Source organism: Ammospiza nelsoni, chromosome 10 (assembly GCF_027579445.1).
Source record: "Ammospiza nelsoni isolate bAmmNel1 chromosome 10, bAmmNel1.pri, whole genome shotgun sequence".
NCBI classification, from domain to species: Eukaryota; Metazoa; Chordata; class Aves; order Passeriformes; family Passerellidae; genus Ammospiza; species Ammospiza nelsoni.
In genome coordinates this window covers 5,893,502-5,911,442 of record NC_080642.1, presented here as the reverse complement: position 1 = coordinate 5,911,442, position 17,941 = coordinate 5,893,502, and the positions used below count along the sequence as shown (strand labels likewise).

At 37.2% G+C, this 17,941-nt stretch overlaps 1 protein-coding gene across 1 annotated transcript in view; it reads right to left on the bottom strand.

Moving 5' to 3' along the window:
• The window catches only part of NAALADL2 (N-acetylated alpha-linked acidic dipeptidase like 2), a 414,540-nt gene that overhangs the window by 37,283 nt on the left and 359,316 nt on the right, over nt 1-17,941 (bottom strand). Inside the window, exon 12 of the mRNA XM_059479300.1 lies at nt 15,581-15,676. Within this exon, the coding sequence (XP_059335283.1) occupies nt 15,581-15,676 (96 nt within the window). The remainder of the gene's footprint in view (nt 1-15,580; nt 15,677-17,941) is intronic.

Sequence of the window (17,941 nt, the reverse complement as noted above, 5' to 3'; positions counted from 1 at the left end):
TAAAACATGGCTCATGATCATCTCAAGTATTGCCTTACATGGACACTAAAAGCAAGATTCCCAGACTGCCTTTTGAGATACTTTGAAAACTACAATTATTGGAGCAGACAGTAAATTTAAAGTTATTAGTTGCTCATTCTAAAAGTCACACTTCAATAATTTTATTACCTACCTAGTCATACAAGAATGGAAGCTTGAAAGTCCACTTCAACTAAGGAAATTATGATAAAAATAGTCCAAGAAATACAATTATGGATCAGAGGAGACTGCAGGATTTTACAACAGTATATATACTCACCAATGATTTGTTCTGTTTTTCAGAAAATACAGAAAAAACATACATCCAAAAATTAGAAGTTCATAGAACTTTACTAATGAGTTATTTAGCTTAAGTTCAAGTAGCTTTGAAATGCTCATGCAAAGAATGAGAAGAAATAAATGACAAGAATAAACTTTTTTTTTTTGCTTCTAATTAAGAAAGATTTCAATATTTCAATGAATCAATAAGTACTCAAAATCATGTTGGAAAAACACTGGTTAGTTGCCCTCCAAAAAGGTTATATTGCTTCACATGTTCAAAATAAAACTCAAAAGTTGGTAGAAATAACATAATTACAAGGATGTGTTTACTACAGTTTCTACAAAATTTTAGGGAACTGTCCAAGCTGAGCATAGAAATTTTTAAAAAATATTCTCTTCAACTCTTACAACCTTTGGAAATTCACTGTTTTCTTTGCCTCCTCATGAAAATGACAAGTGTCAGCCTGTAAATCAAATGACTGTATTTCTTTCTGTTTACTTTCCAATTTTTCATGACTGCTTCCATATTTCTCCTGTGAGTGACACGCAAGACCTGTGCTCAGATGGAGAAAAAGCTGAGCTCTGAAGTAGAGCTCTCCTCAGGTTAATACCCTGCTAACAGCCTCCAACAGAAATGCATGGGGTACCTGAAAAAGACTGTGGACAAACATACCTCAAATAAAAATTAAAAAAAAATAAATAAAAAAAGCAAAAGCAAGCTTACACCTTAAACTGTTTACAGAGAAATTAAATTTGCACCTGAAGCTGTTTACAGGGAAATTCAATTAAAAAATCTTTCACAGTGTAGGGCTATATTGGAGAAGGGTTCTCCATTATGTCCCTTTGAAGTTGCTGTTTAAAAATTAAGGTGAGACTATCTGAGGGTCTGGAACCCAACTTGCAAGCAATGTACTGAAGGTAAATGTGATCATGCAAGGCATTATATATTTCAATCCCCTGGAAGCAACTCACACACCTTTAACTGATTACACCTGACAATATGCAAGAAGGAAGAAATAAAGGAGAATAAGAATATGGAAAATGCTCATCAGCAGCTTTTTGAGAGTTCTGCTTACAAGGCACCCTTAGCCCAGCTCCTGGCCTGACAGAGGAGATGTTCTGCTGTGCCACAGACATTCACAGCTGGTATGAGATGCTGCAGGCAAGCATACAGAAAGGCAGCAGTACAACCAGGCTGTAATACCTGAAGTGCTGTGCAGATTCCTCAAACATGAATCTGGAGATTCGGTTTCCAGCAACACGTGCAGTGATTTTATTCTAATTCATGTGTAACAATGAATTGCCTTTCCTGGTGTGTTTAGGATGTATATCCAGCCAATGATCACTGCCAAATTTGTAGACTAATGCTGTACTGCAGTGAGGACTGTGACAGTGGTAATTTAGACAATTATATCCTTCCCTTATAAAAGCTCTAAAGCTTTAAGATGTTCCACTGAAATCCCCTTTTCTTAAATAAGATAAAAGGCATGAAAATATAAATACCTTTCAATGAGATTCTAGAAAGTCATGACAAGTAAAGGGTGTATTTTAAGACAAAGAAGTAGTTTTTGTTGTTCCCACAGTATTCCCACAAAACCAGCTCTACTTCTATGATCTACATCAGTGAAGCAACTCAAGCAGAAATGTACAAAACTTGAAGGTTTTTAATTAAATGAAACATATTTCAGCAGCATATGTCACAGCTTTTCTGAGTGATACACTAAGGATGTATTCATTCCTGATTCAATACAAGTTTTTTATTTAATATATGCTCATAATTATCTTTAATTTAGATGTAAGCCCTAATAGTAACTAAGGCAAAGAAAGCACAAGCAGCAAATAGAACCATCCTGCTTCCAACAGTAACACAATGAACATGATAACAGATGAAGAAAGAGACTACAAACCTTTAAAAAATGTTTCTTGACGACATCTAAAAAAAGACCAAAAACCAAAACACACCTAGCTGCATGCCCCCTAGGTCTGTTTAATAATTTCCTACTGTGTAACACAATTATCCCCAACCCAGGATTGGCTAGTGGATAAAATATCTCTATAGAAGACAACTGAGAACCCAATACTGAAAAAATACAAAATCCCTGCTATAATTTTTGCTTTTCTCCCCTCCAAATGCTAGAACAGAATAAAAGAACATAGCTGAACTACAAGCAGGGGGAAAAAAGAAAAACTGGAACATACTGATCAAACCCACACATTTCCTTTTTTTGTGCTCCTCACCATGACTCTCACTTCCTTGCTTTGGTTTCTGATCCAAATTAGAATATACTGCGAAACAACTTTATGCAATGTAAGATTTTCTAAGGGCTTGCTATTTCCAAAAACTTTGTATGAATTTGCAAGTATTGATCTCTGTTCCTGAAAGTCCACCACAAAAACCTACCAGAAAAACCTACCCATCAATTTACTGTGCCTAGAAAATCTGCAGAAGAGGAGCTTTTCAAAGAAATATAGCAAAATTCTTAGTGGGGTAAAGAACAATCATGCCAGCATGATTGTTTACATAACAAGGCAAAATGGGAAATTTTGAAAATTTCAATAATTTCAATTTTTTAACTGAATCACAATTTTTTTTCAGTGAAGGATGTTTTGAAGTAAGTAAATTTCTAATTTTATTTTTTTACAAAAATTTGATACTTTAGTAAAATCTACTTTGTATTTCACTACTTAGCTTTTTTACACATTTTACTATTTTTTAATGTGGGTTTCATTGATATAGTAGTGCTGTCTGGAACAGCAAATAACTTCCTAATTTAGGATAATGCTCATTTTAAAATGAAGTGATATAAATGAAGCATTTAGCACATGGAGTTTCTGAGATAGGCTGGTTTAGATGAACACTTTAGCATATTTTATCTGGAAAAAAGAAATTGTTCCTTAGAACACAATTAGAAATAGTTCCATATTGCCAAATAATTAGTTCTCCCCTCACTTGTGAGATTTTTACTGTGGACAGAGATTTTCTTCCTGCAAGAGGAAGGGAACACAATGGAAGATTCCCAACCTCATGAGGAAAATAGAAAAAAGAGATGAGACAGAGGAGTTTTGATTAACTCGTTTCCTGAACATTCAGCATTCAGTCCACTACATTATGCAAAATATCTATTGAGTTACAAGCAAGATTTTTTATCTTTGGATTTTTTTTGAAATCCATGATACAATGTCATTACAGTTTTGGCACTTCAGCATAAAAAGAAATGTTTCATTCTCTTCGCCTCATTAGGATCTCATATGAGATCCTGTCAGCTGCAAGTTTGTTCAGTTTATCTCAAGAAAAAAGGAAGAAAAAAGCTTAAAATTTCCCTTAGAAATGTCAATCAAAAGCAATGCACTGGCTGGAACTCCAAGTTCAGAAGAATATTGCTCATGTCAGTCGAGACAGAATCTTTCTGTGGGCCCATTTTCTTCATCACTTTAAAAAAAGATGATATTTATGTAAAGTCCCAACCTCGCCTTGCAATTACCCCAGAATCAAACTGTGCTGTAAGGAGGGGTTCAGGCAATGATTCCACCACGTATTTCTCATTATGTGCTCTTTTCCTAGCTGAGAAGTACTTTTTCTAGGATCACAGTTTCACAAAAGATAAATAGTATTCACATTTGACCTGACCAGGGATATTCAATCTTAAAGCATTTCTTGGCTATGTGAAAATTATTGATTCCAAAATTCTCGTGATTTAACTCAGCATATTCTGCAGGCTGTATTCATTTAAATTCAAATTTAATCCTTCCTTTCCAGTCATATGGTAAAGACACACTCCTGTTACTCATGTTCTTTCATGCAGCTCTGCTTTTATTGTATTTGCAACAGTTGCTAAACAGCTCCTCATATCAGATCTTCCATTCCACCACACATACCTGTCTTAATGTGCCCATATAATTTTATAATCTTTTATTCATTATCATGCTGCACTTTTTATATTACAATAGAGCTGCTAGGAATGGCCATTGTTAATACTGGAGACTGCATGAATTATTAGTTTTTATGCCAGGAGAAAAGTGTTGATTGAGGGCAGAGCACTGCTATAGGATCAGAAGGAAGTTCCCATGAACCAGCTGCAGAGGAATGCAGAAATTGCAGGAATTTTGCAGCACTGTGCTTTCCCCTCATGCCATGTGATCTCTGACATGGCATGGCAAACTAACTGCATTTCAATTTGCTGCCATTTTAAGTAAAAGCTAGTGATGAAGCAGATCCACAAAATTTTTTTCTCGCTAAGAGTTCAATCCTTTTGCTTTGTATAAATGTTTGGAACAGGTGAATATCCAGAGTCAATTATTAAAAACGTGCTGGGTAACCAGATTATAAACCATGAGACTTCCCAGAGCTGGTGCAAAACTCATTGTCAGACCTTTCAGGCTTGTGAATAGTGTTAAAGAAAAAGGCTGGCAGAAGGCATCCACAGGGAGCAGAATGGGATTGTTTCAGAATGGAATCTTTTGGAATTGTTGGGAAGGACCTGCAAGGACAATTCTGTGACTGCCTGGCCACCCCAAGGCTGACCAGGTTGCAGAATGTTGTTGAGGGCACTGCAGAGAAGCCTTTTAAACACTACCAGGCTTGGGGGAGCAAGCACCCCTCTAGGAAGCCTTTTCCAATGTCTGACCACCCTCCTGGTAAAGAAATGCTTTCTAGTATCCAGTCTAACCTGCCCTGGCACAGCTCAGCACCATTCCCTCAGTCCTGTCACTGGAGCCTGCCCTTCAGCCTCCTTTTATCCCAACAAGAAAACTCCAAAGCTCTCAGCTGCTCCCGTGCTCCAGCCCTTCCACCAGCTTTGTCCTCCTGGCGACAGCCCTTGTCTTGAATGGGACAGCAAAAACCTTTAAATGTCTGTAGAGTGCAATCTCTTTCTATAGCCAGACTGTCAGGCACAAAGAAATGATCTGGTAGTGCCATTCTAACCAAAACCATGCACCCTTGAACAAACAGTGTAATTTTTTTTTTTTTAAACAGAAAGCTAATTTGTCTTTCATTTATTAATGCAATTCCCCCAATTAGATAAACCATGATTGTTTAACTACAGCTCATGGCATGTCACACAGTTTGCAGAAATTGAAAAGCACACAGCAAAAAGACTGGAGTCTGAGTAACTAAACAGCAAACCACGCTGCAAGTCGAGTTTGGCTAGATTTGTGTTTGATTTAACTCTGAAAAGGAGCTTTCTTAAACGCACAGCACAGGAACTAATTTTTCTTTAGCTACTGAGCAACACTAAAGCTGCATCATGAAACCATTTTATTAGTGGTAAATAAAACCAGTGGTTCCCTAATAAAAGTGGGAGATGCAAATCTGCTTTCACAGAGCTCAGTTTTCAATAACTCACCATAAAGGTTGCCAGAACTAAAACAGAAAAGCATTTTTAGGAATTTCCCTAAAGCATATACTTCCCTAAATGCCAAGTAATGCATATCCCTTAGGTTTTCAGCAAATTTTGTCCAAATGGATTTACTAATCTGAAAACCTATTTACAAACCCCACAACAGATTTATACAAACCATAACATATATGTAAATCTTACCAATAAAACTTAAATAAAGTTTAGATTAGTTTTTAATTTTTCATGTGCACTTTGCCAGTACAAGCAATAGATTTATTTCTAAATCACAGTTTTGAGGCTCAGACATTAGCATCAGAATTTAAAATTACACACACAGCCCTTACACATTAACTCTTAATCATGTTCTATAAATTCCAATCAGAATTTCTACAGTGAGTTCAGGAAGTCCAGATGTAATAATGAGTTTCATAGAAGGCTTTGTAATCTGTTTCTCATGTTCTCCTTCAAAGTTCAAAATAAATCATACTCCATTCACAAAGCACCTCAGTTGCTGGGGTTTTTTTGTAAAAACAGCAATTTGTCATTATGTGGCATGTTTAGCCATGGTTCTTCTACAATTCTACTGGAATAACATACGCAGAAAGGACTATTTAAATTTAAGGCATGAATTTTAAGCAGATCTAGGAATCAACTTGCCACAGAACTGGCATGCAAAGAGCAAATCCTCCTCAGGCCACTTTTAACACCCTTTCAGTTCAAATTTCAAAGCCTAGCAGGAATTCTGCCGCCACTGGAACAACCCCTGTGCCAGCTCCCCATGCGCTTCTCACTCTCATCTTCCCACAGGCTCCAAAGCTCCAGTGGCAAACCAGATCTGAGAGCTGAAAACAAAACAAAGCCTCGAGCAAAACCAACAGCAAACCCAAATGGTTCCTTTTGAGTCACATCAAACCTCACCCTGCTCACTCCAGCCTGGCTCAGGGGAGCTGGGGAACCACAGACCCAGCAACCTTCACCTGATGGAGACATCTGATAATCTTAACTATTACATTAGCTTCAAAGCCTTTCGAAAATCCAATTCCAGCAGCAGGTGTTAAAACCTGGCATTCAGCTCAGGGTTTGATGGGACACAGGTGACAGCAAGGGAAGAGGCAGGGAATCAGAAGTGATGCAGCAACGACAGGTGGAAGAAAGTGGTTCTTGTTATTTTGAGAATTGTTTACTCTTCCTGAGACATTTGTAAAAAGCAGGAAAAAAGTTGAACTGACAACTTAAATTTTAAAAATGTTCCTCCATGATAAGGTCAATAAATTATGTTAAGAACAAGATATGTAACAGTGAAAGTTGCTACATTTTAAGTACTTATATAAATTGTTTTACTATAACTCTATATAATTCCTTATATTACAAACAGGCTTTCAATTAAAAACTCTTTTGCCAAATCCTCTCATGATAGAACAGTACCCAAAAATGAAAGGGCATGGTGTGCTGAGCCCCAGGCTCTGCCCATACAAGTGAATGTTCTCCTTATTTGAAGTGAAAATAAAGGCAAGAAAAAGGAACTTTTTCTCTATGTTGATTCAATCAATTTTGCTTTTTAATGACACTTAAAACTTCTGTAGCAGAGCACTTATTCCACTGAGTCTAATCAAGTTTTTCAGCTGCATAAATCTAAGTATTCATCCTTTTGTCTGCAGAGTGCTCCTCTGCATCCTTTTAAGCCTTGGGACTGAATTCCTGTCTCAAGCACGGCACAGTGCTGGGGGATTACCAAGGATCCAGAATATGGTTTATAATTGAATTCCCAACAGGTCTGGAATTCACAGAGCCAAAACTACACATTTTGTTCTGGAATATAAAGGTTTGGATCTGCAGCTGCTGCTTCTCAGTTTGTACCTGAAAATTCACGAGTGCACCTGCACTCACAGGCTCAAACACTTCATCAGCAGCTAAAAAAACTGACAAATAATTTTTATATTATTTATATGATTTATATGATGATATATAATTTTTATGTAGACCACTGGCTCCTGTACTGGGTGAAACCAGACTGAACTTCACTGAAGTACACAGAACCAGGACTATAATCGAATTATTGGGCTCACCTGTTTATGTCAGGTGCATTTATCTAACAGAGGGCACTAATCAGTAGTTTTAAAAAGTGAAATCTGAATGATAAGAACTGCTGGCACCTTGTCAGATGCCACAAAGTTATTAAAAATAGATTCCTCAAAATGGTATCTCAAGTAAACACCTTAAAGAGGAAATGAAAAAAAAATTAAAATTACGCTTTCTTCACCTTTGTTTTTTAAAGCTGTTATTTTAAAAAATAGCAATACACCCCTCATAATCATGATATGTTGCAAAAATAAGCTAATTGAGAAGGCAGTGAATTTTTTGTTGCCTTGAATGTTTTGCAAAGCTGTGATTAAAAGTCTGCCAGTTTGCCAGAGCCTACAACTGTCAGTACTCTCTAAATTAATGAAAAACAAACTTGTGTTACATTTAACATCTCTCATAAAAATATAGAAAATATCACTGAGTAGATAATCTTTAGTAATATCTTTTTCCAAGTATTTCAATTTCATGAAGTCTGTGTGTATATACAGCTCAAATAAGCCAGCAGAAGAATAACTGCTAATTAACTGCTTTGAATAAATTAAAAAACTTCAGTTAGGTGCAAATGTGTTGCCATTTATTTGGCCATTTGGGAATTAGAACTGTTTTGTCTCAAGAAAATAAACATTATCCATTCAGAGTTTGATTATTATAAAGAAGTTAGCACCCAAGTGTGGATGGATCATAGCTGATGGTAGCAACATGGAGATTATTTTACTGCTTATCTGTGATAATTTAGAACAGATTAAGCAGAACTTTGGCACTGTCTCAGAATATTATGCAGTATCCATGTACACCTTTTACTGATATATCTCAGCAGTAAAATAAATGGGCTATTCTTTCATCTAAGGAAAAGACAAGCACTCTCTGAGATTGAAGAATTATCACATTACTAAGAAAAAAATACTATTTTTATGAATGACTTCTCAAAGTAAGCACCATTCAGGACATACAGTTTTATTGATAATCTGATCTTGAAGAAATTTCTCTCTATTTCCACTTTTCATATCACTTTTAGATGAGGAAAAGGCTGGAGCATACGAGAATATACTATTCCATTACCCCAGAACAACTTCTATCTCTCTTCCCTTTTACCCTTCTGAAATGTTGTTTTTCATTTATTGACTGCTGGATTCTTGTCATGAAACACTTTAGGTCGAAATGCAGTACTTTGTAATACTAGTTTAAATTTTGAACTAAAATTATTTCAACAGATGATCCAGATGCTGTACCTTTTCAAATCAATATTATATGTGTATGGTTGGAATCAGGCTACAATTTATGAAACTCCTAGCCATTAGTTTTACAAGAAGGTATTAAAATAAAAAATAGCTTCATAGCCAGCAGATGATCTCTGCTTATGAAACAGAAATACCATTTCCACTGTAGAAAGTTGTATCTTTTATATTGCTTTGGTTTTATGGTTAGTTTGCTACAGACAAAACCCAACCCCTGGCCCAAGGAACTGCTGGTGGGTGGGGCCATCACTCCTGTTGGTTAATTAAATCTCATTAAACCAACAAGCTTGAATCTATTTTGTTGGACTCAAATGGAAAATGGAATTGTGCTTGAGCGTGTGAGTCCTGAAGGCTTTAATACTTGAGTGTCTCAGCAAACTGGCAATGCTCTCTTTTTGACTACATTAGTAACAAAACCAGCTCTACAAACAGCCTGTTCTTGCTGGGATTTTGTAATAACTTCATTTATACTGGTTTTTGATTCATCATAATTTTTTTTAAAGTATACACAAATTTTGGCTCGCAACTTCTACATTTGACAGAATTTCTTCACGTTGTCCATTTGTATTTGAAAAGAAAGACTTCATGCTAATTTTGCAATCCTTCACTTCAGGAGATCTATTTAAAAACATTTAATTGTGCTTTTCAGCTATACCCAGTATAACTGCCTGCACATCAACATATTGGGAGACAGAACAGGAGAAAATAAAGGACAAGGGCAGAGCACAATTTCATGCACAGGATTATATTACAAAAACATCTTGAAGATTTTTATCACTGAGAATACATCGAGTTTGTCATACACAACCAGTTAAAAACTATTCAGAATGAGAATTTCAAGTAAAGACTATCTGCCACTGGTATCAGATTTTCACAGCACATCTGCAATGAGGAAATCAAAGAGCAGGGATTTGAAACAGGCCCAGCCACTCCTCTCAGTGCCACAAAATGTAAAATGCAAGAAGAGAATTCCATGGTGCTGCACATTGAAATCTGAAGTTTCAGCTGTTTCTTTTGGCTCTAGACCAGGATTTGAGGGCTAAACTTAAATAAGGGCAGACATTAGTTTGTGCTTAATTTGTACTCTTAGGTTCCTTCAGGCATCCCATCGCTCAGCTCAGGATGTAATATGTTGGTTCTTAGGAGCTTTTTCCCAGGACACACAGCTTTATGCATTGTCTAGATGTTTAATTTTGGTCCTATTCTTCCCCCTCTGGATGGCTCCAATCTCAGGAAATGCTCAGCATCAAGAGCACGGCTGCAGAAAAGTTCAGCCATCACTCTGATGCCAAAATAGGTGCCCACGTTTAAAGACAAGATTAAAACCACTATGGATTGAGCTAAGTCTCCCAAGGAAATCTGTCATTTTAAAATTCCTTAAGACAACCCAAAGTCTTGAAAATTTGATTTTGAATTCAGGACTGAGCTCATGAAGCAAACTTCAGTGTCTGTAAACTTCAGCATCTGCAATGCAATCGTAGCTATGTAACGGAACAATATTAAAAAAATGTCAAGAACACACTGTACAACTGTACCCAAAGGAAGTTATTCCTATGGTCTAAAAACTAAAACTAACAAAGAAACATCCACTTTAGCAGCTGTCTTTCCCCAGGTCTTTCTGCAAGTTGTTTGCAAAACCAGCTAATTAACTCTTAGTACAGAAAAACTATTTAGATTCCTTGTCACTTGAGCATATAGTAAAGTCCCACTGACTGAACCTCATATTCACTCAAATGTAAATTGGAATACACTAAATTATAAAAAAAAAAAAAAAAAAAGAAAAAAGAAAAAAGTAGTTACTACATTATTGCTAGTAAAAACTTCATGTTTTAAGAGGAATGCACTGGGGAAAGAACTGTCTGATTTGACATCTTTGTCAAAAGATCTGTAGACAGAAAGGAGCTCCTACAGAGAGCTGCTACAACAGACAAGGCACTTTTAGAGTACCCAGAGGAACTATTCCTCCAGAATGCTGGCATCTTCTTTAAAGAAAAATTCATCTTCCTTGTAAAGCCACCAATTCAATACATGTGTGCCAATAACAAATGCCCCACGGTAGTACTGGTGCTGAAGAATGGATTAATAAAATTAGAGTCTGATAAACTCAGTAACTAAGTGTGTGAAGAACAGGGTAGTGGGAAACAGGGGAATATTCAAAGAGCCCCAGGCATATTCCTACCTATTAGAGAAGCAAGCTTCAGATTTGGGTTTTTTTTTTGTTTGTTCAGATTTAAACTTGTTGGATTTCAGTGGTTGAATACAAATCAAATTATTACCTGATTCTATAAACATATGTATTGACTTTCCTTAAAAAATGCATGCACTTGTCCAATTGTTTGACATCCCTCACAGCAACTTATATTTTTGAAGTAAAAGCAAAGGATGTACAATACTCATTACACAGTAGAAAACCACTATTGGGCAAACTGAAAACAATCTTTTGACTTGTGCAATAAATACACAGTAGCTTCTTTGTACAGTCATGATCATCAACCAGGAGACAAAACCTCCACAAAAAAAATAAGACACCTGTCACAAATCTCTTTGCTGAGATCCTGTCACCAATGCAGATAGAGCTGCAGTCAGATCTGAACCAAAACAAGGCATGGCAAAGGAAGGAATTGCTGTGGGAAATGTAACTTCTTTCCAAGGCAGGTGACTCCCATTAACACAGGCACACACGTGGCCTCAGCACAGAGAAGAAAAAATGTTCAGCTGGTCACAGCCAGCGGCTGAAATTTCAGCAAATCCCAAATATTTGTTGTATTGCACCTTCAGAAATCTTGCTCCAGCTTTGAAATGTTCCAGTCTTTGTCTACAGTGCCAAACAAATCAGATTTTTCAAGTTCATTCTGTATTCAGGTGAGGAAATGAAGTAGTTACTCAGTTACTGTAAGTACCACTTTTGACTCATAGTGTTTTATTTTCTCGTATCTAAAATAGGGATTAAACAATGTTTCCTCTCACTCCTACCTATCTTCTTTGGCTTATTCAGATTGCTGTAATTTGCAGTAAAAAGGGTGTTCCATGAGATGTACAAACAGCATCAATCTTGGCTTCCTATCTAAGATTTAGGATGAGACATTATGTATCAGCTTATGTGTTTATCCTGTGGTTTGATTGGATCAGACAGAGCTGACACATTTGCTTCCTTCACTTAAACTCCAACTCAAGTTTGAACAATGATGCAATGCTTTTTTTTTTCCTTTTACTGACATTTGCAGACAAAGCTTGAGAGTAGCCAAGTACAATTTAGGTCTAAAAGAGGACTTCAGGAACTAATGGTTTCAAAGTGCAATAAACATTTTGACAGAAGCCAATTATAACTTTTTAAAAGAACATACAGTCTTATTGCAAAATCAAAAATACTTAAGGAATGTAGAAATAATTTTCTGTTTTCAGTCAGAGGACTGAACGGGTAAGAATGTTCACAGACAATCCACGGGGATGGTTTCTAAACATGCATGCTGCTAAAGGCTGCTATATTTTTTTTTTATTTTCCTCTTATTCATTGAAACTACAGCACATGGTTGTTCTGATATTTTCCTAGTTGTCAGAGTTCTCTAAGCTGAAAGCATTACATTCCAGTGACTCAAAAAAAAAAAAAAAGCTCAGAAACAATCTTGTAATAACAGAGCCTTGACATCTTCCCACAACCTCATGAATATATGTCACAGGAGGAAATGTAATTAGTTCTGTCCTGCAATAATTCTTCCATTTTTGAAGGAAGCACATTAGCATATCAGCAGAAAAGATATGGAAAATTTTAGAGGGTAGGGGAATGAGCTGTTTTTTAATACCTGACTTAACCAAGTAGAGCTGTGTTGCCTGGTACAGCTGGTTCATCAAATTTTTACCAGGGGTTCTGCAATTTCAGCTTATTTTTATTACCTAGTCTTTATCCATCAGAGTTCAAGTATAAAGTGCAAGAGTCCTTGAGGCTACTTGCTTTTAGGAACAAAGAACTACTGAAAAATTCCAAGCATATCTCCTCTAACTAGGCTGAAGCAGATAGAGAATATGCTGTCTGGCAAACACAGTGTGACTGTCTGTCAGAAAACCTCATGTCTTTAGCAGAAAAGTCACTTCTCTCATATCTAATGCTGAGAAAATCCCCAGACAGCTTTTTTTTTTCTCCTTTTGAATGTTGTTACTTTCCTATTCACCACAATTAATAGAATTAATTACTAGTTAGAATTACAAAGTTACTGTACCAGGTTATATCACCAGATTTGCTCTTGCTTTTATTGCTGCTGACAACAGCCAGAGAATAAAACACCCATTGGCAGAAGGAGTTTTCAGCAGGTTTGTATTTACCCTCTGCTTGAACTGGATTATATGTTCTTTCATGCACAAAGGCTAAAGGTAAAACAAAGAGTCTCACTTGTGTGCTTTAGAGAAAATGTGCTAAATCAAACCATTACTGTGAAATACGGGGGGCCTGTGCTGCTTTGCAGGAAAACACAAAATTTGGGGTTTGTTTGTATTCACAGTGTCACCACAGACAGTAGAGTTGTGTTTTGAACATCTTAAACACCATCAAACCATAAATACCAGTAAGATTTCCAGAGCCAGTATATGAGATGTTGGTGAGAAAAAAAGGCAAATTATTTAACTTAGGGAGTGACTAGAGCAGCTGGCACATTGCACTGCACCTATGCTGCTCCATCACCTTGGGGCAGATGAGAGCTCAGATAAATAACATGAATTGCTGCCAGCCTTCTCAGCCCAAACCCCATGGTTTTGTGTGTGACAGGGCACACAAATGGCACCCTAGATATTTCTGGTAGATTCACAACAAGGTCAAACTCCACATGTAAAAATTCAGTATCAAGAGTAGACTGAAATGTGGATATTGATCAGGCCCCCAACTTGGTCCTCGCTTCACACACTGAGACCTGTTCTTCTGCTTTGTTAACCACACCCAGCATCTGTCACCTATCCCAGTCCATATTCCTGCTTGTTAACTGGGGGCTTGAATAATTCATTTTTAAAAGAACAAAATCCAAAGAGACGTGAGAGTTCTGCTGGTCTGTGCAGAACTTGTGCCTTTGATGAAGAGACTGGGAGGTGATGGCAAAGTGTGGCGCGTGCAACTGAGGAGAGGAATTTTAAAAATTGCATCGAACAGAATACATCACTGAAGAAAGCTAACTGGAGAAATTACCTGTGAAAATGGACACCCAAAAATGCCACATTTTGGTGGTGGAAATCAGAGCATAAAGTAGAAATTTCCAGACTGCACGCCACACAGTGACGTGGGGGAAGGCTGCCATGTATCTGCCTGGGCCTTGCAAGGACAAAGGGTTTTCTAGGATATGAGATATTTTCAGATGCATCAAGACTTCTGTTTGCTCAATGAGATGAGTTCTCCACACACCAAAAAAACTCTTTAACACTTTAGCTGCTGAAACTCTGACTGGAGTAATATTGTGTCTCTGCTGCTCAAACAATTCTGCCAAATCCTCTATCTCCACACAGAGGCAATTTCTAAATGAAAACAGAAAATACCTCAATGGAATGTACAGATGTAGAGATGCCTCAATGCAGAAGCTATTGGCATGCCCAGGCACAACCTTTTCCAGAATGATCTGATTCCCAAAAGGGCCCAATACAGTAGGAATAACACAGGAATATGAATGTACTCTGTTGAAATACTTACACCAGGAATAATATGCTGTTAGAAATGCCTCTGATAAAACTCTGCCACACAGACATTCTGTTCACAGTGCTATTCTACAGATTCAAAATCCCAAAAATCTTTGGGATTTTAAGAGTTTGAAACCTTCATGTTAACTTAGATATGTTGTGTTATCTTGGCATGAAAAAAAACCCCAACAAAAACAAACAAATACCCCAAAATCCAAAAAATAAACAAACAAAACCAAGCTCATTTGCAGACACCATGGAGGAAGATTAAAATACTTGGCAGAGGTAGCATGCACCACGCCACAGGTTTTCATTTTCAAAAAGATTACAGTGAAAGAAACTACCAAAGTTATGGATATCACTGCACTGCCAATCTCAAAGAGTGTTCCCTATATTAGAAAATTAATGGGACTAAACACAGGTAAATGGGAATATATATCCCTTCCATGCTTCAAAGGAACAGACCAGTATGATCCTGTTAGAAAATGTCACAAGTCAAGATTCTTGTGCTGCACCTTATCTGTGGTCAAAATGTGAATTTCATGTACCAACAGTCCAGCAGTCTCTTCCTTACACTTGCATACTTTTCATTCCATTTGCTTCAGGAAGACAACCTGCCTGTCACCTCCTTGGAAACACTAAAATCCTATTTCCCTAATGGGGATGAAGGGCTTCAAATCAACACAAGCTTTTCTATCAGCCTGAGTGGCCATACAAGCAAAGCAATTTGTGAGTGATATGCAGTGAAAAATAAGAATAAAAAGCTATAGTTTCAAATGAAGCATTTGCATGTGAAACTGCTTTGATCACACAAGCTGACCAATGGAAAGAATATTCCCAATGTAGATCTCAGTGAAGACAACTTCAAAATTTCTAACTATATTGAAAGGTTTCACAGGGAAATAGAATTTATTTTAAAATTATTAGCAAATTTAAGAGGAAAGTATGTATAAATGAGACCTCCATTTCTCTTACCTTTGCAATGGTCTCGTGCAGGCTGAAGGAGGGATCCAGTTCTTCAGTTTTTGTTGCATGTACAGGATAAAGAGCTTCAGAGAGAAAGCTGAAATTCTGTGAGAAAGAAGAAAGGGGCTTTTTAGGATTTCACACTGATTTCCTCTTTCAATTGGTTATTGAATTTTGTTGATGGATTGAGAAATCCTTCCAATCTTTATTAAATTTTGATTATTATGACACTTATTTCACTGATCTCATTGACTGATTCCAAGCCCCTGAAAAAGGCAAAAAACCTCTATGCCTTATGACTTTATTTCTGGAATGGCAGTTGTCTCTGTAATTATGCTTCCCACAGCAGCTAAAAATTTTGCCTACCAGGAGAAAAAAAAATACATATATCCACACAGCTTTATTCTGAGCTAAGAAGCAATCAGACATCTTATTAACTAAGTTATGATTTAAGTCTTCAGGAGAAATGTAACCACAATAATGAAGGAATACTCTTTTATCTTTTGCAACCATCCTACTTCTCTATCCAGTGAGTCCATCTACACAATAAGGGATTTTTTGTCAACTCCCTAAAATTATATACTGTATGTTAACCAGTCTATTAACACCAGACAATCGAATATATTGTTTGTACAGAACGTTCATCTCTTCTTGTACTCTAAAAAAAAGACATTATTTGCACATTTGTCGTCACAAGAAAACAAGAAACCAATAACAAGGAGTGGACTGGAAAAAAAGGCAAAGCCATATGAAACAAACCTCTAAGCCTCAAAGGTGCCCAGCTGCCTAAAGCAGGAATTACATTACATTGCTGGTAAATTTGCTTGTTGAATTTTTCTATAAATTAATGCCGTCGTGATCAATATTCCATCAACGTTTCCATGCATTTCTAGGAGATTATTTCGGGTAGCAAACTCCCACCACTTTCTTAAAAAAATTATATATATAATTAGCATTGCATCATATAAATTTTTGTGATCAGTGATGCATCTGTGTGTTGCATAACTTGTCACAGAAACATCACAAAAATAAATGAAGTAATTTTTTCTTTCAGAATTTTTTTCTTTCAGATCTCTGGCAGAAGATGCACAGTCATTTATTACAAAGATTAAATACATACTTCAGCATTAACTCATAACTATCCATCTTTGTTTCAAGTTTGCACAGCAGTTTACAGAGCTGTGCCACTTGACTGGGGGGCTGCTGAGGAACACCCTCATTCTGCTGTGGTGGGGCCAATGCTGCTCATCATCAGTCACATAAATGCAATCAGTAACTGAAAGAGAGTTGCATCATTTATAGTCACTCTTGAATATCTCACTGAGAGTCAGGGAAGGGAGTGATTACCAAATTAAATTTGCCACACAAGGCCAGATTATTGCTCCATACAGAAAAATGTCTTTAGAATCTCAAGTTTGGTGAATCCTCCCTGGAAAGCAGGGATGCACTGCTCACCTGGCTCCTCTCCCACCCCACTCCAGACCCTACCTGGGCCAGGTGAACCAGCAGCCTCTGCCTTTGGAAGAACTCAGCTTACACAGGCAACGATCAGCAAATGACCAAAAACGACTTGGACATCACAAGTGATGAGTTGTTTTGCTCATGAAGGAATCAAGTCCCTGCTTGCAAAGATCTTGAAGAGAATTGCTGTTTGAAGTAACTTGCTGACATCTGAAATCATCCTGCTGTGCACTTGTAAAAGTAAATGTTTAAAACAGCTGTGACTGCTTTGTTTCCTTTTTTTCCCCCTCATAACAAGCTCCTCTATAAAGAACAGCTAGAAAGGCCAACTTTGTTTCTCTTGCCTTTTGCTGTTTTTCAAGTACTATACTCACTAGAGAAAGCTGCATCAGCTTCCCAGGGAGCACATGGCAGAGAGAAGGTCCAGATGATGTTCCAAGAGCACCTCTCAGCATTTAAGAGCAAGACCAACACTTTCCACTAGCTGGAAACTGAATCACACTTCTCTGTCGTTGTTTCACCAAGCTCACAACAACTGAGTGTTGTGTTTTGGCTTTTGTTGAACAGCGATTTGCTAAGCAAATTTCTAGTAAATGCACACCAAGAGAAGGACTTGCTAATCCAGAAATATTAAAACCAACTATATTATTCCTTTATGCTTTTCAGCCACAGTAGGAGCTGCAGCTGCAGTTGTTGTCCTCGTTCTCTCCCACACTCACCTCCTAAACACAAATCATCACCTCTGCCCCAGCCAGGCAGCAGCATCACCCTCACCTTCTTCAGAGGGCAGTCTTCAATGCATTGTGAATGCTCTGGAGATAATATCAAAATATGTAAAAACCTTTTCAAGGTCAGACCACTGTGAAACATCCTAAATTTAGGAGGCCCAACTTCCACTAGTGCTTTGAA